Consider the following 26,089-nt stretch of genomic DNA (forward strand, 5'->3'; position numbering starts at 1 on the left):
ATAGCTACACTTTACATTTATTTTCCATCTATTTTGTGTCTATTTATTCTACTTCCGAAGCAGGAACGTCGTTGTTTATAGGTAGAGAATAACTCTACCTAGTTAAGAATTATACAGAATTTTTTTCATTTAACATACCTACATTTCTAAATAAGAAGAATTTTTTTTTAAATTTCCGAAAAAAGGGAAGTTTATCAAATTATAATATTATCAACGTAGATTTATTTCTTTAATACGCTAAGTAACTCTTCATTTATCGAAGTGGCAAGTTCAAAGCTCCTCCAAATACATATAGAGAAATAAGCACTCATTTGATCTCGATTCCTCGAAGCTGTAACCCAAGCTGAAGCCATTTAACTACCGGGACGAATTAGCTTGGAGTTATAAGCCGAGAATTCTGTATAAAAACTTGTGTGAGCGACATTGTCTGGGTTGCAAGTTGCAACGGATGTAATACGCAATCACGAACACAAAAAATTAAAACTTTTTCGACTCGAAGGAGTTTTTTGCGTCAAAAAGTCATTGTAATGACACGTTTCGATTATATGCTGGTTTCAGTAGCATTTTTTGTAGTTCTTACAATTTTGTGTTGTGTTGAAAATGAATTTTTACACGTTCTTTGATGTTATAAAGTATAAACTATGTACAAACCACCATGTACGGACTACGGACTAAAACAATAAGTATTTTGATATAGCTGTGTCAAAAAACTTGGTTCTGTTACTTGTGTTTTTAAGTTCATAAAAACGATATGAAAATAATATAAAAAAACACCAAATACACAAAATCTGAAATAAACTAATCGTTTTAAGACACTAAAAAAACAACGTTAATAAAGTGAAGTGCTCGTATAAACAACCGACATTCCACATTCATTGATCTTCTCTAATTAGTTATTTCCTTTTGTCTGTCTGTTTTCTTTCAAACGCTCCCTGTATAGTTACAATTAACCTAAAAACTACTTTGACCCGAACGTATTTAAATACCTAAATACATGGATGTAAGTATTTTGGTTATAAGGTAAAATGTTTTTTCAGGCTTTTTATATAGGTTATCTAGATTTGGTCTTGTTTTGTTCCATATTTATTCAGAATACATTTCCACCTAGGATTATTTCCTTCATTCAATTTTAAAGAGCGATTTCAAACAAAATCAACTTTCTTAAAAGTTTCCTTATAATACGATTAGAACAAAATATTTATGTTTCCAATGATCAATAAATTAATCTATACAGCTTATTCTCATCAGTCATGATTAAAACTATGTTTAAACTTGCACTTGAAAGGCATTTAACTAAAAATAACTGTAAAACAGACAAAATATAAACATTCAGGCGTCAAGATCGAAATTAACTTCGTCTTATGCATTTCATTCATCCATCACTGGCAGCAGTATCCAACATCCACGGAACAATACCTTTACAGGATATTTTGACTTATTCCTTTAAACTTAAGGGTTATAAAGGCCTGAACATAATATATTCATCACTGGCAGCAATATCCAACTTCCAAGGAGAAGGAACATTACCTTTACAGGATATTTTGACTTATTCCTGTGAATTTAAGGGTTAGAAAGGCGTGAATATATTGTGGTATGGGTGTATATATCTAAAGTTAGATTCGTAAGGGAACATTTAAGAATACTTAATTAAGAGTTACGACTGCTTTCGCTTTCAAAAGAATTATTGCTCGGACGTAGCACTCCGTCTTTGTTTGGATTATAAATAAAATAGATTGTTTTATCTATTATTATTGAAGTGAAACTTCTTTATCGGGGTTGGAAAAAAAATTTAGTGTAACATTTTTTCGTTACGCGTGACATTTTTCCGTTACGCGCCATCTTTCTCTTATCCCTACCACGCGTGATTCGACGTATTTCTGTAAAGTTGCATATATAATAAATTATTTTTTGAAAAATAAGTTTCACTTCTTACGTGTGTACACTATAGTCCTTTTCACCTATGATGATTCCTGTGACACTTCATCGTGTTCCGAATTACGTATTTTATGTTTAAAACGCCAAAATAATTTAAGTGCATAATATTTTTATTTTATGGCGGAATTATTGCCAAAAATATAAAAATAAAACATCTTAAACTTATAAATCGAAAACAGTATTGTTTAGTTTAATATAATGAAAAATAAAATAAAATAACACAAAAATATAATACCTACGCAATTTGTGTACATGAAATGGATCGTTGAAAAATCATAGAGTTGGAAAATCATATAATCGGCGCACATCTTGTGATCGTTTGTCAATCGAGACAATCGTCTGTACGAGTGCCTCAGCCTTGTATATAAGTTGCATTTTTATAATGATACTTTACGTGGTATTCTGTTATTGTTACTAATTGTTATTGTTAACTTTTTGTTGCTGTTGTTTGCTAAGTTTCCTTAGTTAATTGTTGGCGAAATGCCGAAAAAACTAATTTTGGTACTTTAATCAAATCGATTTAATTTCCATATAAAATATTACCGATTATCAAAAACAATTGATATGATTTCAGTAAAGACATCTCTACACGTGTCAAAAATCCATGTGTCACAGAAATCATCTTAGGTGGAAAGGACTATAGTACACGCACACATTTTTTTTATTAAGTGTCTTACGAAGGGACTGGCTGGTTTTATAGCACATAACTATAATAATATAGATATGGTATGATATTTATCATACTTATAAATTATAATCAATTACTAGTAGAATCTAAGACCTGTGATTTATTTGAATCTTAGGCCATATACGTTCATAATAAATGAAATGCAATTTAAAAATATAATAATTTATAATATAAAACCCACGTTTAAATGCAATGATAACCAAAACGAATCATAAGGTATAGTATATTATGGGGATAATAACAATTTTGTTTTTTAAACTTTAAACTAAACATTTAGAAAAATCCCACGCAATTTTTGAGATGAACAAAGACTTACCTTCACACCTTCCGTGGGTGATATTAACGATTATAAATGATTTTTCAAAACCTTGATTGCTTAACAAAGTGAGATAAATTGTGTTTGCAGTTATTCATTGATCTATTCATTTTGATATTGAAATGAATGAATGAATAGACGCGTAGATACCAAGATGAAACTGTGGTTACATTTATAAGGTATAAGTTAATATTTCTAGGGTAAATGTAGATAGTTTTCGTGTAGTGTTCCTATATGAAACGTTGCTAAGAAAAACTTAAAAAAAAGATCTTGAGATAAATCTATTTATTTCCAAATTAAAATCACGTTGTATCTAACTACCGATTTAAGCCTGGGAGCATGTCATAATCCTACTAACATTATAAATGCGAAAGTTTCTGAGGATGTGTGTGTGTGCTTGTTACTCTTTCACGCAAATACTACTGAACCGATTACAATGAAAATTAGCACACTTAGAGTAGGTAACTTGGATTAACACATAGGATAGGTTTTATCCCGGAAATCCCACGGGAACGGGAACTATGCGGGTTTTTCTTTGAAAACGCGGACGAAGTCGCGGGCGGAAAGCTAGTAAACATATAAAATTCTAATTAGGCATATGAAAGAAAGTTCACATACGACATGCCTACATTATACATGTTTCTACAGATGTGTAGTTATTAGCTACATACATAAATCATTATTTAGCGTGTATATGTAATAAACTCAATCATGACATATTACCGATCTTATCAAAAAAATAGCTGGTAACAGATAACTAACTGGCAGATAAGGTAGTACGTAATGGTTAAGTAATATCGATAGTTCTTGGGAAATTGGGAAAGTAAACTATCAGTTGATAAGAATGTACTTCGAGTTCCGTGAGAATATTGTATGAAGTTAAATTAATGATAACTAGCGACCCGCCCCGGCTTCGCACGGGTGCAATGCTGATACTAAATACACTACAGAAAAATTGTGAACGTTGTATAGGTATAAAAATATAGCGGCCCGCTCCGGTGAGTCCGGCATCGCACGGGTATAAAATACATAGCCGGGCGGCCGCAAACGCTACGTCCCGCAATTTTTAAATCTGTAATATCTTCGAAAATATTCACTTAAATCATACGGTGTAAAGGGCCATATAGATCTATATTAAATGAACAATGTATCCATGGTATTTAATTGGTTAAGGATTAATGCTGTATTGGTTAAAATCGCTTCGAAAAGTAGCCATTATTTGTCGTAAAAAGTAAATGACAAAAAAAAGTTATTGTGGGTTATCCATAAGAGATAGACATATACCATCGCGGACTTTTCTGTAGACCTTTTCAATGTGTATAATACTTAGTACATTATTTTGATAAAACTCGTAGGGTTCAGCCTGCGTTTGCAATGTAAGCGGAATAAATGTAATTTTTTACGACATCACATTAGAAACCTCAAAAATAACAGTACTTCTCCACTACTTAATGGATCTTATTATACATATAAACCTTCCTCCTGAATCACTCTATCTATTAAAAAAAACCGCATCAAAATCCGTTGCGTAGTTTCAAAGATTTAAGCGTACAAAGGGACATAGGGACATAGGGACAGGGAAAGCGACTTTGTTTTATACTATGTAGTGATGTTAAATCAAAATCATTTAATTACCTACTATTATTAGTATTTGGCCATAGAAGATTTTATTTTTCAAATTTTTATCGATAAACTGCTTATATGGTTTTATGTTCAATATTAGTAATATCTATTCATCATGGTGCAAGTTTAATTTATTGTATCACTAGGTTTCCGCCCGCGGCTTTGCCCGCGCAGTCAAAGAAAAACCCGCATAGTTCCGGGATTGCGTCATTTTCCCGGGATAAAAAGTAGCCTATGTCCTTTCTCGGGTATCAAAATATCTCCATACCAAATTTCATGCAAATTGGTTCAGTAGTTTAGGCGTGATTGAGTAACAGACAGACAGACAGAGTTACTTTCGCATTTATAATATTAGTATGGATTTTTGTAAAACATGGAAATATGTATATCTAATCATTCTCAAATTCTATAAGAAACTTCTTTAAGTTTTTTGGTGTATGAAATTTCAAACTATGCTAAATGTTATACCTACCTAAATAAAAATAAGCAAATATCGATCACTAATGAATATAATAAATTGTACCGTTCTACATCCACGTTAGATGAAGAGCGATGGCCGATGGCCTAGATACGACGATCGTAAAGCCGCGCATAAACTAAGCGCGGCAAACCATCGAACATAGGCGCGCGCGGCGGCCGCGCACTATGTAGACGGGATCGCCGCGCGCGGCGACGCGAACATTGCCGCGCTCGAACGTGCCGCGGGGCGATCCGCTCACTGTCGGTTTTTGAGACCGCATCAAAGGAGCTTCAGGCGTTCGCTCGCGCGCCGTGTGGACGGTTTGTAGTTTTGGTGATTCGGCTCGCGCGGCGTATAAGTAAAAATGGACAACGAAAAGTGCCGTTTACTAATACAATTGTATGGCGCTAATGAATTTTTGTGGAACAGCAAATCCTCCCAATACCACAATAAATCGCTGAGGTATGATGCGTGGGTAGAAATCAGTAAGAAAATGGATATACCTATTCCTGACTTGAAAAAGAAAATGACTACACTTTTGGCGTCCTACAGAAGAGATGTTCGTGATGGAGCGCCTGCCGCGCGCGGCAACTACTTTCAACTTAAAATATATCTACATATTGGCTCGCGCAGCAAATGAACGTCAACTCTGGTCGAACATTGGCTCGCGCGGCTGCCGCGCTTAATTTATACGCACCTTTAGTCTAGATAACATTAGTTTTTGTTGTTAATTCAATTTTAAATTCAAAGTTATTCCGTTCCAAAGACGTAAAGCAAAATCTTAATATGAATAAATCTTCGCTTAAAGGTAAATGTAAACTTTTAAATAAAATGAAGTTGCTATGTATGTAGTCCTTTTTAAAAAATAAACTCAAGTTAAACTTAAAAAAAAAACAATAGTTTAAATAAAAAGGTTGTAAGTTGTCTTTGATACAAAAAAATTGAAAGTTAGCCTCAGCTAAGCCCCTATAAAAAATATATAAGTAACAAGATATATGAGTCTATAAAAACTTAAATATTTAATACGCATGCATCGCAGTAAGTGAGGAATAACAATTATATTTTCCGTTTTGTGATTACGTTGTATAAATTAGTTTCTTTAATTAGATGCTTAAACGAATTCACTTATTGCTTTTTATCATGAGCGAATCTAATTAATTTTCACCATTTGAAGTAACTATTATCTATATTTCAACGCGGGTAACGACCCGCGCTAAAATACAGATTATAATATCTAAATGTCAAACTGACAGCCAAAGTTTTATGATCTGTGATTCGATATTTCTGTAATTTATGAATTTGTGATTAATGTGAATTTGTGAGAATGTGGAGTGAATGGATTTTAGTTTTATTATATTTTATTTGTTAATTTGCAAAAATATGTCTTTTAAAATTATACATATATCGATAAAAGTGTGCAGTTTGTTTCTGACATAGGTAATTTTTTTGTTTTAGTACCTACCCAATTTTATCATATCGGTCAGTAGCTTATAAAAAAACCGGCCAAGTGCGAGTCGGACTCGCGCACCGAGGGTTCCGTGGTAGTAAGTTTAAAATTATTAAAAAAAATTATATTATGTGATGTAACTAAAAATGTATGGTTTTCGTAATTTTTCCTTTATCTATGCTATAAGACGTTGCTTCGTACCAAATTTCAAGATTCTGAGTTCACGGGAAGTACCCTGTAGGTTTTGATTCCCTTGCAAGTGTCGAAAATTTGCGGCATAAACGGCTGTATCTTTTGATTGCGTTGGCTTAGAAGTTTGATTTTTTCACAGCTTCAAGGGACAGTAGACCTAAGTTATTGATATAAATTTCAGCTTCATACCTCCACGCGTTCCTGAGAAAAAGGGTCTTGACAGACGGACGGACGGACGGACGGACAGACGGACAACAAAGTGATCCTATAAGGGTTCCGTTTTTTCCTTTTGAGGTACGGAACCCTAAAAAATCATCTTCATCCATAAAGAATTGAGAATAAATCAACTTTTCATACAATATGTAGAACAACGGTGAAGACTACACATGCGTGAGTTATCTAGGTACCAATTTAATCTGTAAAGAATTCCGTTAACCGTTATTAATCATAATGGATAAAGATAATTGTCCATTTCATGCTCTTTCATCGTTTTTCTAATTACTAGACCATAATGACCAACTAGACCATAATGAAATAACGTATTTAATAAAGAAAAACAATTTTGCTACATATTATGAGTGCTTTTATTAGTGTAATTTAGCTAATTGTATCGAAGCAAGAAGTAGGTTACTTTTTATGAGACTTTTTTAGAATTCTTTCGGGTCCAGATCTTCCGATTCATCGATCTGAATGTAATACAATATATAATATTATTATAATACATAATATTAAAGTTGTTGGTAAAATAAGGTTGTTGGCTAGTCATTTGTAGATTAGTTTAACTGTTCTCAATTTTAGATAAAAACATATTAAACCGGATACAAAATAGAGTTTCCAATTCGGCACGTAAAAAATATGTAAATTAATAGGATTGCAAAATATTTACATATGTATAACATTTTAAAGCTACGTAACAATTCTGCAAACTTTTACGTGTGTGTGTTTGTGAATGATATATTATGTGTGTGTAATCTGTGTATATTTGACTGGAGGTACCTATTGTAATTTGTATATGTATTATGTACTAACTAAATTAGCCTTATTCACATTTTTGGAAGTTCTGTTATATTACCTATCGACATTTGTGGGAAGTTTTCTAATTAGTTAAGATAAGATTTCAAATACCACGATTTTGACATTTAAATACACCAAAATATCTCTTATATATAAAATTCTCGTGTCACAATGTTAGTCTGCATACTCCTCCGAAACGGGTGGACCGATTCTCATGAAATTTTCTGTGTATATCGGGTAAGTCTGAGAATCGGCCAACATCTATTTTTCATATGTACCACGGGCGAAGCCGGGGCGGGCCGCTAGTATAATATATTTTTCTTTCAATGCATTTGAAGTTTATTTTTACACATAAGTAACACATTATTTGGCTGTATAATTAAGCGGTATTTAATGTTTTAACATCGTAATATGGGTAAATAGAAGGTCATATATATTTTAACAAGTGTTGTAACGTGACCGTGGGTTTTTAATGTGTAATAAGAATAACGGAAATGCATAATGAGAGGTTATAAAAATGGCGCGTTGATTAAATGTCAGTTTAGCAAATAGACAAAAATAGGGACTGCATATTTTGTGCTGATGCAGATGTACGTAATTTTTTATGGAAAAGTTTGTGAAATAATTCCAATATGTTGGTTACGTGTAAACATTGAATTTGTTGAAATTGGGTTAATTGATTGTGACGATTCAAAAATAACTATTAAATGGGGATCTCTAGATATACTTGGACATATTTTAATTGATTTGGTAATTGAAAAAGACTGTAAATATAAATATCTACCAAATCCTTAATTTTCTTATTAAGTCCAGAAATAAGAAATATACATAAGTTATAATCAACTAATCCCCAAGTAATACAATTTTGAACATTTCACAAACTTTTTTACGGAAACAAACATTAATAGTTTTTCAAAGGATGTTTGAAAACCAGTTTACATGCCCAATAGATTCCTGTGCTTATCATCTAGGTACAAATCTTAAATTCAATACCTGTTTGATTGCGTATACCGCTAATCCTTAAATGTCAAAACACCAAACACAGATTAAAAAAGAAAACAACAAACTCATGCACTTCGAACTGGTGAGCGCTCAGGTGAGCGGATTCAAAACTTTTTGAACGCAACAAATTTGAAATTGGAACGTGAATGTTTATAGTTTATACTTTATGGGTTAAAACATGGCCGCCAAGCAAGCAAGACGTCGCGCTCCGGTGGCGCGCAAAGAAATACTGCGGTGTCAAGGCAATATTCGCGAAGATTACATTACCTGCATGCTGTAGGAAATGCAAGATATTTTTGCAGGGAACACGGTCGATGACCTGCATCTATGGTGATTCTGACCACCACGGTGACTATACCATAACTTTTAAGATAACTCTATCGTCTATGATTTTTAAATAATCGTGCATAACTAAAAAGGTTTGACTGATGAATTAATTAACCAGAAGCACTATAGATATACAACGAGACCACCAGCTTTAATTAGTTCCAGTTTGACTCATGAAATCCAGCTGCTTACGGACCCATAATTAAAGTTATCATGATAAATGGTAACTGTTTTGGAACAGTTGAGAAGCCTGCACATGCATACTTAAAACGTATTAACTTTTAAATGAATAGGTAATAATTAATATGTCCCCACTCCCCTTATCCTTGTAAAAACATATTATAATTAAAAGATAGCGAGCTATAGCTAGTCTGTCATTATAACTGGATGTATTTAAATTCAGTCCGATGAAGGTTTGTGTATAACTATTTAATATGTACCATAAAGGATTACACAAATCGCCATAAAATGATAAAATTAGTTCCTATGCATTACAACTCTGAAGACTTCTATTCTATAAACCCTTATGAATGCCACAGCGCCCAGAGTTTCAGTGATTTCGATCATATACAGAGATACAATTAGCTTTTATTATTTGACGAAGGTCCGGTCGTCTCGGTGTCTTAGACCATATTATCATTTATCATATTATTATAAAAGGCCGGCAATGCACAACACCACCGTGCACCGCGCCGCTTTACAGGTGTGTTAGGCGTGACCACATAACAGGTGGCCCGCACGCTCACTATGTTTACAGTTTACTCTACTAAGAACTGTCGTCAAATCCGTCCTGCTACAGATATGAGTAGGAACTAAGAAACGGAACAACACTTTAAACAATGTTTTGTTTTTGAACACTTCGAGCTGCACTTCGCGGTTTCACCCGCGTGGCTCCGCTCTTGTTGGTCTGAGCGCGGTTATACTATAGCCTTCCTCGATAAATGGGCTATCTAACACTGAAAGAATTTTTCAAATCGGACCAGTAGTTCCTGAGATTAGCGCGTTCAAACAAACAAACAAACTCTTCACACTGAATTAAGGACATTGCAACCAGACACATCAATTTATTTTTACTACAAGTACCTACAATTATGCCAAACCACAATTCGGCCAAATATCTCGATCGAGCCATTCTAATGCGTCTCAGTTTATCCAGTGCCATGATCTAGTTAACAAGTAATGGCCCAGTGGTTTGCCTCATTTGTGAAGGTTATGCATTCGCTTTTTGTCTCCAATGCAGTTTAGATTACTGCATCTATATGTATTATAGGATCGTGATGTCATTTGAGCCTCAACGATAATAAAATGGGAAAGAGATGCTCATCATCATTATGGGTTTGTGACTTTGTGACTTTCCTACTTCCGGGATGCTGCGATGAAGTTTTAGACCGTAGTTTACTAATATGTTTTTAAGTTACGTTTGTTTTGCAGCCTAATCTTAAGAACTACTGATTCGAAATTAAAAATCATTTTTTTGGATAGTTTTCGAGGAATGGCAATTTGCAAAGTGCATACATATTTAGAAAGCACAATATAGAATATAACTACGGGATCTTGGGAAATATAATTAATATAAACAATATTTTTCTTAACTTTTGGTCAAAATCTGAAATTTAAAACATAAGACGAACGTGACACCTTATCTCGTAGAACTGATTATAAACCCACATCTAAATCAATAATTAATTAGAAGGGATGGAAATCCGGATCCAAGACAACATTCTAAACCTAGGTCAACAAGTACAATTTATGTCTAAGTGGAAAAACGTTAAATGTTCTGCATAATTCCTTGTAAAATACAATATTACATAAGCAATGGGATATAGGAAATAGTTCTCAAGGTCTCCTAGCGACCTGCGCAGGCGCATACCGTGCGAAGCGTGACAGTGTTGGATTAAATTGTATTATGTAAAAAAATACTATTCTTTATATCTGTTGCTATAGTTACTTATGCGGTTGTCAAGGTTATGGTTTCTTTTGTACCCATGGAATTTTTTACATCCAAACATTATTGCTCTTATCATTATCATGCTTCTTAAATTATAATCCTGTATTAAGTGTGCAATAAAGTATTTTTCATTCATTTCATTCATTCATTCATTATTGACTATTTACGTTATACTTTTTAGGGCTATGAAAAGTTGTTACTTCAAGGATTGTTAAATCATTGATGAAAAGTTTATAGTGCAATTCGCAGTGCATTCAATGAATTCAGGTACGTAATTTATGAAAGATGTGGGTTTAAAAATGGTACAAAAATTTTGAAATCTGTTCGGGAAATATTTATATTTTATAGAATACGGACTAAGACTAAAAAAATAGATTTAAACCTTCATCAGCGAAGTTCCCTGTGCGTCTTCTTTCTCTAATATATGAGAATAAATTGAAATTGCAAATAAATTATAATTATAGACTACCTAGACACCAAATCCTTCCTATATGAAAGCAAAACAACAGGATAAACCAAACCAATATATTATTTAAGAAATTACCAGAAGTATCTATCGATCTTCTACTGATTTAGATAAAAAATATGAACCATTATGTACATATACGGGTATGGGTAGATGACCGATTTATGACTTGCACTGCTTTAATTGATACCAGTTATTTGTTTTTTTCTTTTCTCATATTTTTATCGTATCACTTACAAAACTATGAACCATGCAGTAAATTCAAACATTGTACAAAAAGCTACAGTTTTTTAACATGAAGATTAAAGCACGACCGCTTTAAACGGTTATACTTTCAAACTTAAACATAGAACGATAATAAAAACAAATTGACATTCATTGCTGATTCAGTATGATAAAACATTTATAGACGCCCGTTAGAAAAGCAATGTACGTCAACTGTTATAAAAAGTAAAGTATTATGATACAAAACCATAATGACGCAAAAAGTTAGGAATTCGCAATGTTTCGCAATTAGATAGAGACAAGCGTATGCATTTAAACAAGAGAGAAAGAAATAAAAAATGAGCATAATGAATGGGTATTAAATTTAATGCACTTTCATAATTAACTAACCGTTAGAAGTGTTTGTTATATACCCTGCTTAATTTATTATTTAGGTTAATCATGTTATAGCGTTGTAAAACTTTATGGTGTACTTATATGTAGAGGTGCTTAAGCAGCTGTTTTAAAAATTGACATAATATACAGCAATAAATACAATCATCATATTGAAGTTGAAACATTTCTGTTTTCTTTAATAAGAAATATTCAAGTTTAATCAGATAATTATGGCACATCATAATGCACTGTATATTGTATGTATTATTTCTGATCTAACTTATACGCCTGAAAATGTTACCCTAGATTTATTGATTTATTCCATTCTAATACCAAAAAACTAATACCACTGGTATTTGTTTCAACTCATATTTTTTTCTATTCCGAACGGATACCACTTTTTAAATAATTTAATTTAATGTACGAACGAATACCAACAACTTGAATTTGGTACAGTCAGCGCAGTCAAACCTAATCAAAGTAAATTTGTTTTTCAATATTTTTATGTAATCGTAATATAATGCTTAAAACTTTCCAAATTCACTTCACTCCAATATTTTTACAAAGGTTAGGTAAGAGTAGTTTTAGTGAATCATCTTGCTATTTTTTTTACCTGCGAGAAAGGGTGAGTTTGCTCTATTGTTCCAAAATTCGAAACAACCAATCAGAGTCAAGTGTGACTGGAATGTTGTGCTTTGACTCGGAGAGAAATTTTATTTTCAGCTTCTGAACGTGCTGAAAGAGGACGCAGATTTACAAACAGTGGTTGTTACTCAATATAAATCAAACGCACCCCCCGCAAAACGATGTGCACAGACAACTATTATGAAAAATTCGTGGATCACATACGTAACTGACCAACTCCTCAAAAACAAAATCTCCGTAGGTCACTGCTTAGAAAAATTAAGGGTTTAGCTACTAATTGTTGAAATATAAGAAATTATTTACACGTCATTTAGCTGATTATACTAATAGTTGATTTTCTGTGATATTTTATAATTCTTAGATTATAAGTGAATTATCCATATATGACGTTTTTGCAAAAAAAAAATGCTGATTCATTGCTATATAGGTGAAGAATGACTGATTTGATTAAACAAAAAGTTGATTTTCTGTGAAATTTTAAAATTGTTAGGTAAGGTTAGAATTCATTGCAAAAAAAATTGCTGATTCATTGCTATGTAAGTGATGAATGACTGATTTGATTATACAAAAAGTTGATTTTCTGTGATATTTTATAATTGTTAGATTTAAAGTGAATTTTTCATATTAGATATTATTGCAAAAAAAAAATGCTGATTCATTGCTATGTAGGTGATGAATGACTGATTAGATTATACAAAAAGTTGATTTTCTGTGATATTTTATAAAATTTATTTGTTAAAAATTTACCTGACATAGTTGTTATGAGATAGGTAGACGTGAATAATTACGTACCTGTCTAATAATAACTATGTCAGATAAATTTCAATATAAATTAAGAGTTAATTTTTTGAGATATTTTGTAATTTTTAGATTGTAAGTAAATTCTTCCTGTTTGATGTTTTTGCAAAAAAAATATTATACAGGTATAGAGAGGAACTAAAATTATATTAAAGTTGATTATTTAAGTGATATTTTATCATTGAACAAGACGTTTGCTAACAAAATTTGATTTTTTTGGAGTTATCTATTTTTTTTTTCAATTAAAGGTCTTATATTTACATACAAATCATTTTTACTGACTGTACCTTATATCTTTGAACTTGTTTTGGTATTAGTTTAAACAATGGTATCGGTTCGGAATAGAAAAAAAATATGAGTTGAAACAAATACCAGTGGTATTAGTTTTTGGTATTAGAATGGAATAAATCGATTTATTCAACTTTGACATTTGCGTCCATCTTTTCTCGATAAAGATTAATTATTATTTGTTATTTGTTCCATGTAGCAACTACCATCTTAATAATTATAGAAAGGAATTTTAAGTACCGAGCAAACCTAAAATTTTAAAAGTCAAAATCGATAAGTAAATCCTACATAAAATGGAATTTCAAAAAGGTTTGAAAATAAGTTTGCGTTTACACAATAATTGTTTATGCTTATACCCAACCTGCATATTTTGGTGCTACCTTTTTGGAACAATAACACAATATTAGGTATCTATATAAAATAATTCTTTATGATAAAATCTTTACATCCATTTGGAAGAACGAAGGTGAATTGCAACAAGGTTGTTGACGCTCCTTACATTTTGGTATATTATCTGTGACAAAAATATTGCAGAATAATAATACATATATGATATAGGCACAGTATTACAATATTATTTATAGGTATGTAATAATAATACTTGCATGCACGAGACAAAAATTGTATTACATTTGTTTTGTTTCTAAAAATAGATACGTTTTATATACATATTTAAACATTACGGTGAAATGAAACTGAACTCCTATAAAAAAAACAACGCAGGTGAACTAAGTAATTAACTACATATACAAAACAATAGTCTTGTTTAGTGGGCGTTAATTAATGACATTTGTTTTTTTTTAGAAAATAAAGGCATTGTTCGATAAATGGATGTTGACAGCTGTCGCTTTTTATACGTAAAATCAGCCAAGTGCGAGTCGAATATGATCTCTTTGATTAATTATATATTGTATTTTTTATTTTCTAGAAAGTGAAAATTTTGAAAAATACATGTAAAATGACGCTTCTTTTTTAGGGTTCCGTAGCCAAAATGGCAAAAACGGAACCCTTATAGTTTCGTCATGTCCGTCTGTCCGTCTGTCCGTCTGTCCGTCTGTCACAGCCGATTTACTCGGAAACTATAAGTACTACAGTGATGAAATTTGATGGGAATATGTGTTGTATGAACCGCTACAAAAATATGACACTAAATAGTAAAAAAAAGAATTGGGGGTGGGGCCCCCCATACATGTAACTGAGGGATGAAATTTTTTTTTTCGATGTACATACCCGTGTGGGGTATCAATGGAAAGGTCTTTTAAAATGATATAAAGTTTTCTAAAAAACATTTTTCTTAAAGTGAACGGTTTTTGAGATATCAGCTCTCAAAGTCGTAAAAAGTATGTCCCCCCCCCTCTATTTTTATAACTACGGGGTATAAAATTCTAAAAAAAATAGAGGTGATGCATGCTAATTAACTCTTTCAACGATTTTTGGTTTGATCAAAGTATCTCTTATAGTTTTTGAGATAGGTTGATTTAACTGTAATTTATTATATTTGCTGCTACGGAACCCTTTGTGCGCGAGCCCGACTCGCACTTGGCCGGTTTATTCACTTGTTATATTTAAAATCGCCTTCAAAAAGGAGGTTCTATTTTATACTATATAATTATTATCTTTATATTGTGTAAGATTGTGCGTACTGTTCCTGACCTACTACGCAAAATTACGACTGATGTCCAAAAAACCCAATGTCAACATGAAATTAGGAATGCAAAAGTAAGTATGTATGTATTACATTCTGAGGTATTATGTACAAGCAATGCACATATACATAACTACACGATTGCTAATGTAATTTTGCAGGCGTGAGTTTTTGTTTAAGATGTTTTCTATGATACAGTGTTTATAAAACAATATGATATTTTGATTACCTATTTATTATGCAAATAGATATTCGTGTAAATGTTAAAACTAAATTTTTATTTGTTTAAACAAATTGGATAAATGCAAGTTTAAATCGAATACTATTTCTGCATCAAGCGTTATAAATTATAATAAGCTACATAATTATAAAATTTAAAAAATATTTTCAGCAACTTATGTTCCACTAAAATTATTTAAGAATGAAATGCATAAACAACTGGGTCTTAAATTACATAAACAAATGAAGATCATCACACTTATTAATAAATCATTACTTTTACACCTGTAACTGGTATTTTAGCATATCATAGTCATTAATCGAAGAAATTGGACATCATTCGAGAATATATGTCAGTATTGTGTCATTTTGAAATTTTGGAGTTACGCAACTTATGAATTCATTTACAATCAGTAGAAAGTTCAAAGTTATTAAAAGGGAACGTAAATAACGTCATTCAAATTGTAAATATTGGATAACTTTCGTTTTTAATGTTTTGTAAGATAAGTAATATGCGCCAATTTTATTACTTGGTATGACAAGTTTCGATTTAAGATTAATAATATTAAATATCGTCTGAAAGTAATAAAAATTTATCTTCTAGGTGGAATAGAAAGCTGATTAGTCGATTCTTAATTATCGATTAGATTAATTAGATAATCTAACCAACACCCGCATATAATAAATCCATTTTGTTTTCGCGGAATAGTCATAAACATCTTCACGTTCTTATAAACTTTCATAATTATATTTTAGTAGGAAAGTAGGCTAACATAATGCACACGATAATTGCTGTTTTTATTGTTCAAAAAACTGACACAAAACGGGCAAATAATCTATACTAATATTACAAAGCTGAAGAGTTTGTTTGTTTGTTTGAACGCGCTAATCTCGGGAACTACTCGTCCGATTTGAAAAATTCTTTCGGTGTTAGATAGCCCATTTAACGAGGAAGGCTATAGGCTATATATCATCACGCTAAGACCAACAGGAGCGGAGCAATGCGGGTGAAACCGCGGGGAACAGCTAGTGAAGCAATAAAACAAAAGAAGATAATTAATAATAATTATGCCCCCTAATGTTAGATTGTCAAGAAAATCGTATTGAGTCAACGGGCACATAAATCAAATGGGTCGAATCGGTCAAATGCGTCAAAACAATGGTGGTGAAAGTTGTGAAATTTATTTTTAGAAATTATGCGCGACGTATTTTAATACGTGAATTAATTTTTGTATTTGTTGAATGTGATATTGTATGCATTTTTCGTGTAGAGCCTTTTGATATAGCTATAAAATATTGAAAGCGAAGTTCCGTGTCCCCTTGTTGAATCACATCGAGTTAAGTTTCTTTCTGGTAAATGGTAAAACGATTCAAAAGTGCTTCTAGAAGAAGTCTAATTGAACAAATAAATGTTTGAGTTTACGGGTAAGTAGAAAATCAATTCAGGTAGGCTAGCCTTTTCAATTTCCAGATACGAGAAAACCCATAGGTAACCTATGTTTTTTTCTGCATGGGGCCGGGGGAAGCTGAATAAATTAATGTGATTAACTTGAGCAATGTAAAAGGAAATAGGCTTTTTGTTCTGAAATCAAGAGACGCGATGGAATAAAAAAAGTTAATAGTTGGATTGTTATTGAACGAAGCCGCGGGCTACAAGATGTTACGAAATAAAATATATTGAAAATAATATAAAACTTATAAATCGTTATATATGCGATTTATGAATAACGGAAGGAATTATATTACAATTTATATGCATATGAGTTGTACGGAAAGCGTACCTAAATAACACACATTTCTTCGACTGATTTATTTTGCAATAACATTTATCTATTTATTATTATCAACAAGCTATTTTTCGCGACTTTGTTTGTCACTGAATAAGTAATGACATTTTATTCTGAAGTACATATTTTATTGTATCTACTGTTTTAAATACATCGTCAAGACATCGTCGTAACAGGGTTTTATTAAATTCTTTAAATTATCTGAAATAGTTATTTTTTTATAATTTAATAAGACGAATTGCTCGTCTAAATATCTATCTCAATGTAATGATTCTTGCAGTATTGTACTTTGTAATATGATGGCTGATAAAAGTGAAATTTTAACATTTTATAAGATTGATATTACAACTGTTCATTTATTCTGTTTGTCACGAGCGTTAGCGAAATCTATGTCGTAGTGTTACCTAATTTATAATTAATGAATTCAGCCTTATTTTCAATTTATTTTAAATTTACCAATGATTGCATTCTAATTTTCTCCAAGATAGATATAATTCAATATACTTATAGCGTAAAACCATAGAAATCCGAATAACAAACTGTTATTTAGATTTGTAGGCGTAAAACCGACGGGCTCTAGGCTCTAGATTTGATTCCTAGTACATATAGAAAAATAATGTCTCGGCCAGGCAGGACACAGAAGGGTGATCGTTCCCGTACTCTCAAACTGATCATATTCATCTGCCCCATAGTCCAAGGGGAAACGGGTTATCATTTTATAAGTCGTTAATAAAAATGTCATAAGTCTTTTACTTGTACCAAAACAAAGTATTGCGTAAACCAACACCTTTCTCACAACCTTTCAACCTATTCAATATCATTCCATTATAAATCCTATCGGTAGTAATATAAGCTTGATTATCAGTTAGCAAAACATTGTTGTGGCTAATGATATTTTAGACGGCTATTAACGGTTAATAGACAGACCTTCTGAATTCTGATCCTATTCAATGACGAGACACTTTCACGTAAAAATGATTATAATAGTATTAAAATTATGTACTGAAGATTAAAATAAGATAAATGAAAATGATTTTTACGGCATGAAAGTCTGATGATATTTTAAGAATATTTTGGATCGTAATACAGACCTATGATTAAAATAATTCTGCTATGAGATAATGCATTACCTATCTCTTTACCCCATAGGCACTCGGGAGAGAAGGATCAAAAATAAGAGTTATGAAAATTAAAGTCAATAAAATACCTGAAATTATCATCATGGAGAAAGTACTATAGGTCAATATATTATTACTCTTAAAACAATCTTGTACAAAACTTGAGATAGAAAATGTTTAATTAACGACCCTAAGATCAAACTTTTTTTCAATTGTTTGATATAAATTACTAATCCGTAGCTTTTTATTTACCATTGCATTTGTGTCATCTGGCACAATTAGCAACATTTTGCTTTACACTATAAACAACCTGACCATACATTATTTACATGAAAATCTAATTCCCACAAAAACATTTCTAACAGGCTAGGCTTCACCGCAAATCATAATCCGTTTGCCACAGTTACGCAACGGGTTGCTATACGCTCCGATTCTCTCTGGGTAATGGGCTTAGTATTTGCATTATAGTTTGCGGAATTCCTCATTATTTTGCTCTTTGGAGCTGATAATTGTGGTACTAAGTGGAATAGACTTTGATCAAACAGAAGTGGAGCGGATAGGATGGTGTAAATGGGATTGAAATTGGGTAAAAATGATAGAAAGTAGAAGTTGTGACTTGTGACCCGTTTGATTAAATCTACCAACCTATAAAAGAGATATATGTTTGCTTATGTTGATATTATTAATTTCTTTTATAAGGAGTTTCTTTACATAAGGACACATTCGATGAGAATATATCGAAAAAGCTCGTTTTAGTGTTTCGAAAATATGTTAAAACAATGAAAGGACATTAAAAAGATGTACAGTATAATTTCCGATCTATGAATGCATTTAACCCATTAGGTCAACGACATTCAACAGGGAATTAGTTCTCCCGTGAGGATATATACTGCAATGGCCAAGTGCAGGGTTATGATAGCCTAACTACACTGAAGTAATGATATTAAGTACCGTGAATTTTAGACAGAATGACCCTACAACTAGGTTAGCTCCTACAAAGCATTTGTGTCGAAAACAGGATATTAGCACTTTTTCATTATTCATCACTTTTACATTATTTTCATATAGCATATGAAAATTGATGATGAACGTCGTAAATATATGCAATAATTGAATAACTGGTTCACTTGTTAATTCAAATTAAAAATTCCAACAAATAAATCAAGGTACCTTCATAATTTCCTTGTATTAAATCAAAGTTATACAATAGAAAATAGAGGAGGTAACGTAAACAATTATTTATTATAGCAACACTATAACGTTTCATAATTAACTAGAACAATAAAGGCACAGATAATATAATATGTACTAGGTAATATTCATCGATGTTTTAAAGTGGAACGGCCTTTCGTATCGCGGAAGTATTGCCAGCATGCAAATTATGCGGGTATTAATATAATGCATGCTATTTATAATAACAAGTTAAATGGAGCAACATCCATTTAAAAAGGGTATTTATGATAGCTTTTAAGTGCATTTTTAAATATGTGAAAGACTAAAAAGTAGTTACATATTTTTTAGTTTACAGGCAAAATATATAATTAGGACTTTAATATGGCAACAGCAATGAAATTAATAATTATAGATACCTATATTACTCACACTATTTTTAATTTCAAGGCATAAGCTAATATATTATATATTTTTTTTTAATGTGAACAATAAATAAGTTTTTGATGCTTATATTAAATTCCAAATGTTTTTAGGAAAGATTTGAATAAATTGATAAACTGACCTCGACATCTAAATCAATTAGGTGGGTAGGAATTTATAATAGCGTTTTACTCAAACTCAAAATTTTAATACTTAGGTAAGTCATGCCTTCTTATTAAAGCGCCTTTAATCGTCATAATACTTACGTGGTAACTATATTTAGTAATTTCTATGATAATACATTGAATGAAGTATAAATCACTGAGTAAGAAAGTACCGATAAGGCTCGAGATCGGACAAAAATCTCTACATTTTGAAGAAAAGTTTTCATAAACAATCAAGATGTAAAAAAAGGTATACTTTGGGTTCTTATGTGTTAAAAAACTACAGTTAACGTTTCTTGCACATAAAAAGTACATCTCTTTAAACTTTATAAAAAACAAAAACCTGATGTCACCAGAGCTCCCGGATGCGGTTGAATCAAGAGTATTGTGTTCCTCATAAAAACGGGACGCGAGTGTTGTATGGTAATGAAAGAGTGATGTTATAAGAGTTAAATTTATAAAGAAGAGGTTATTTTTAAATACTTGCAGATATTTTATTAGATAATACTAATTTTAGAGCAAAAAAAAGGGAAGTGACCCTTTTTTTTAATTGGGAATAGGGAAGCGCTTGACCACAATCTCGGCTGAGATGTGGTCTAAGATGGAACGCGCTTCCCTAGAGGCTAGAAGGTATGTACGTTTACTCTACGCTAGAAGACCCCCATATTGTACTCGTCGGGGAACATCGCATACCTACGATTCTTACGTCGTTTTTAGCAACATCGACAAAGATAAATGATTTGCCAGGTACAAAATAAAGGTAAATAAACAAACACATAAATCTAATCCTTGATGTTTTTATGTTAAGGTTGTATTGCAATTTATATCTGCCCATGTACCTACGTCTGAATAAATATACTTACTCATGTTACAAAACTAAAGTTTACAAACGTGTTTTTGTCTCAATTTCGAGTGAACTAATACATGCTAATACATATTATAAATGATTAGATTTTTTGTTTGTTTCGATCCTTAAATCTGAAACTACCCGACCGATTTTAAAAATTACTTTCAACGCGAGAAAAACCAGTTCAAGGGCCTAGTATGTAAATATAGGCTGGGTATGGTTCCGCAGCATTACTCCATAGTTCCGATTGTTGTTACACTAGTTTCATAAACAAATAGTAACCTTCAAAATATAAATTAATTACGCTAATTTAAATATAACTTTCCCCATATTTTAGCACGTTAATATATGCGTAATATATTGCTACATTTATGGCAAGTAAGTGCAATTTGCTGGCAATATGTTCATGACAGGAGCGTTGTAGTTTCGCAAGTGGAGGCCGTGTACGAAACGCGATGTGCATACTTAATCATGATTATAGACATGATAAACGACGATATTTTTGTAACTTTTATATAGATGTAGTCCTGTCTGGAAATGGGATAGAGGCAAATTAAATATGTATAGCCTGGATACACGAAAGTTGTAGCTCTCTGACATAAAATCAACGATTATTTTATAGGTATGTTTGTGAATAGAACTTCTAAACGGATTTTCATGGTGGTAGTTACAGGAAGGTATTTAAATTCTTTTTACCAAAGTGCAAATAAGGTATTGTCCTGTGACATTTGTTTCTTACACCCATACACACTTAACATCAGAAATTAAATACCTATTTGAAATGTGAAATTAAATAATATTTTATCTATCGTAAGTAGTTGTATATCTATGGAATTGTGTATAGTTTTGTGATTTATGCTTTAAATATAGGTTACTTTTAAAATTATTATAATTAATTGATGAAAATAATTAATATTAACAACTCTACATTTATCTATTTTGAATTTACCAAGAGACTAGCAAGGTCGTCAAGTTACTAAAACCTAAGCCATAAAAGGAGCCGAATAACAACAATTATCTCGACCTAAAATTACTAAATTGGATATATCAAGCTTTGTATCGTTGCAAAATAAAGGAAAATTTATAAAATTAGGAATACTACCGGTTACTTGTTTCTGTTCGTAAGTTATTGTTACTTTGAGCTTTTTGTGCTTTTGATCAGAACTCAGAAGAACTTGACATTTATTTATCAGGTAAAATCTGATCAAGCACTTCTCTCTAATACTTCACCGGAATTTATTAAAAGACCAAATCTAATGTTAATAAATAATAAAAAATTTGTTGTTTGAAATTTAAATGCAATTATTTACATTATTTACAACATAAAACAAACTCTTACCCAAGCATTATATTTATTCAAAGACTTCTAGAAGAACTTTTGAATAGTCATACCATAGTGAAGTCCCATGTCGCCTTGTGGGGTAAGGGGCAAATGCATTATGCATATATGTATCTGTTTCACTGATCGATTTTCTTTAGGGACAAGTCCCTACGTCCCAGATATCTGAATGCCTTGACTTCAGTAAGTTGTAGGTAACTAGAAACGGAACCTCCCTTTAAAATCCTATATTATTAATTGTATCATATAAATTTTCACACGCAATGCCATCGATAGCATTTTTGTATTACAACATGGCGACCTTGCTATGTCTTAGATTCGTACTTGTTATCTAAACATTCTCTTTGTCGATCGTAAATATTATTACGATTTATAATTAGCTTTGATTTCGAAAATTAGAAAAAATATGGACATTAGTCATTTTCAAATATACATAACAGCACAATGTATGGATGATAAACGTTTGAGTTTGAATTATTGCAAATTTCAAATTTTTATTAATATACCCGCAGGCAAAATAAATATCTACCTAATATCTATGTTATAATATGTATTAGAAAATTATCTCTATGTAAATATTTCAGTCTGAAAGTGCGTGTCGTAGTTAGTTACTTAGCAATAAAATAAATAAAATACAAAATAGTTTGTTAATCAACGACCTAAACATACTTGTATAGAATTATGCAATAGAAGTTGAATGTTGGCAGCGAAATTTTATTAATTATCTATAGTCAACAGCTAGCTTTCTTGGATTATATCATCGAGTATTTGGTGTCGGCCATTTATAAAAAATGCAAACGACAGAAAAAACTGACACCATAAAGTTAAAATAAGAACCGCAAAACAATGACTTTATCATGGAGTATTATAACTTATTGGGATAATTCGAATACGATAAAAGGTTAGTTCTATAAGGTCATGGAGTCCATTGGCATAGGGCATAGATTATAAAAGCCCTAGTCAACACGGAAAGTGAAAGTGATATTACCTCGAAGTCGTTACGATCCCGCACCACCATTACTTTTTTGAAGAAAATCTGGGGCATATCGTCACCTTTAATTCCACCACAATTATATTTAATTAAATAACAATAGTTTCAAAATCACTTTAAAACTTTTTTGTCCGCATTAATTTTGGCTGTATATGCAAAAGTCACTGTCATTTTTTAATGTCATTTATTGGCGCGAATTTTATGATTTTTTAATTTTTTTTTAATTTTTCACCTTCCACCGTGCACTATCCAATTTAGATTAAATTAAATGAATATTTCTTGAATTTTGTATGCTAAACAGCTGTTATATAAAAATTTGACACGGAACGTTGCCTTCTAACGTTGTGCATTGGACTAACCACAAACAAGTATAATGTTTACAAGTACGAAATGCCGACTTGGGTTGGCAGTTGGCACTGTTGCAATATGTATATTTTCTATCACAGATTTGGTCTCTATTTTGTTGATAGTAAGGTATAAATTTATTCGAAATAGCTTGCAAAATTCGTGTCGATAACCGTTTGGCCTGACTATTGCGATACCTTGACTATATGAGATCAATCCCGATTGATTTACTATATTCAGAATTTGTTACTTATGTCGAACGTGTAATATTACTCAACTATGCATATAAGTAAATTGCAATATTTGCAATATTTCTAGAATATACTTACTTACGTTTCATTACTAGATAATATTTCAATAAACACTCTACGATCGAGGCATTCCTTTCTTTTGCAGACAGTGTGAACCACAGGTGTGAACTCTATAATACATATCATCATCGAGAGTCGAGAATGTGTGTCTCTTTTTCTATTATTTCATGTCAAAAAATTATACGCTCTAGTATGTATGAAAGAGTTCAAAATTCAAAATGTTTCAAATTAAAAAGCTTGTATACATCTCTGAACTTTAATTAGGTCACAACCACTGTCACTGGTCACAACTGTCAGTCTTTTGAATAGTTGAACGGATACCGGATAGTAAATATGTAGTATGACACTATGAGATTAGCGCGTTCAAACAAACAAACAAACTCTTCAGCTTTATAATATTAGTATAGATTTACCGAAATAGGTACTGCGTATCACTAAATACACACATGCGGATATTTCAACGTTGTTACGGAACCCTACAGATCTTTTCACTTATTTTTTATCGATACATAAAACCTTTTTACTATATAAACTCGTTGCAATTCAGAAGAAAATTCCACTTTCTCTGAGCATGTATAGTTTATCCGATTTTAGAAGCAGTTAGCATATTAAAATGGTAACGATACGTGTAACTTCCTGACTAATTTGCATATTTGTCTGTTTTTAAATATTTATATTGAAGATTCTATTTCAGTTTGTTGTAAAAAATATTCTTTCGTGTGTTAATTGTGAGTCTGCAGTTTAATAATTAAATTACTATAGTATAGTAGTTCTGCATCAGAGAAGAAATGTATAAAATATGCTACAAATTGACTATGTTTATCATTTGGATTTAAAAAAATCAAGCTTAATATACCCATGAGGTTCAGAGACGGGGGTAAAAAAATGGGGGTAGCTATCTGACCCCTTTAATTACGATATAAATTTATTTCCTATTAATTGCCTATTAATACTTGCAAATTGCAGTTTTAACTACTTATTATTAGTTGTTAATGAAGTTTGAAATCTGTAATTTTTACGGTTTACGCCTGCGCGTTTACTTTAGCAATATTGTAGTAATGTGAAATGAAATATTTATTGCGCACTCAATTAATAATATAAGCCTGTTTAATTGGATTTTCTTTAAATTTATATTGCAATGGCAAAAACCGATTTCGTCAACAAATCATACTAACCTAACCAAATATAAGTAAAGTGATCCCAATATTTTGTACTTGTTTTTATTGAAGGAAATGGTATAATAATAAAAAATTATCGTCTCAGAATCTCTAAAGTATGAAATGCGTATTACATGGTATTACTAATAATTTTATAGTTCGGACTAGGTACGCAATATAAGTATGAAGACATCTTGCAAGTTAACCAATAACTATAATGCGTCTACAAAACTGGGATATTTACATTTAATATTTTAATAATTATGTAGGTAGTTAGTTAATGACCAGGCTTTGCCATAAACATTGCATTAAATTTTTAATTAATTGTTGCTCTAACGGTAAAAATAATAAAAACAATATGACAACTTAAATATATTACATACTAATTGAGACGATCGAAAGATTAATATTGTGTTACGTAAATCGGAACATGTATTAATAAATATGTATAACATTGTATAATAATGTTTGAGGTTACAGAACACTAGCATACTACCCGCGGCTTCGTTCGTATCGCGTAAGAGTCGCTTCGCATACAAATCTTTAAATTAAATATCAAGTTTTAGTACTTAAAAGGGACAGATAGAGAGGACTTTCAAATTTAATATTCGTATACTAGATATTTTTTTAAACTAAATATTTTATACTTACCAGCTTCTGATTTGCGCAAATTTAAATTATTTTATGGTATTCAAATACCTCCATTGTACCTACACACCTTCATTCCTCATCCCTCTTTTTTAGACTACCTACCTACTCATTTGTCACTCTTAAAATATACAAAAAACAAAATTTTTATCGATACACTTAAAAATATATATATA

The 26,089-nt window shown here is 31.5% G+C and overlaps 1 protein-coding gene across 3 annotated transcripts in view; it reads right to left on the reverse strand.

Annotated features, from left to right (window-relative positions):
* The window catches only part of LOC149902711 (uncharacterized), a 76,917-nt gene that overhangs the window by 49,614 nt on the left and 1,214 nt on the right, over positions 1-26,089 (reverse strand). The window contains exon 1 of one of the 3 annotated variants that reach the window (XM_090109565.1): positions 23,450-23,812. The exons of 1 other annotated variant lie outside the window; for it this stretch is intronic. In XM_090109565.1, the coding sequence (XP_089965691.1) occupies positions 23,450-23,506 (57 nt within the window). In that variant the 5' untranslated portion in view covers positions 23,507-23,812. Of the gene's footprint in view, positions 1-8,668; positions 8,767-23,449; positions 23,813-26,089 lie in introns of those variants that run through there. One more of the 3 variants, XM_090109569.1, reaches the window with a different exon arrangement.

This window comes from Colias eurytheme, chromosome 14 (assembly GCF_061535395.1).
Source record: "Colias eurytheme isolate Ceu_HAF_F1 chromosome 14, ilColEury1 Martin Lab GWU primary, whole genome shotgun sequence".
Taxonomy (NCBI): Eukaryota; Metazoa; Arthropoda; class Insecta; order Lepidoptera; family Pieridae; genus Colias; species Colias eurytheme.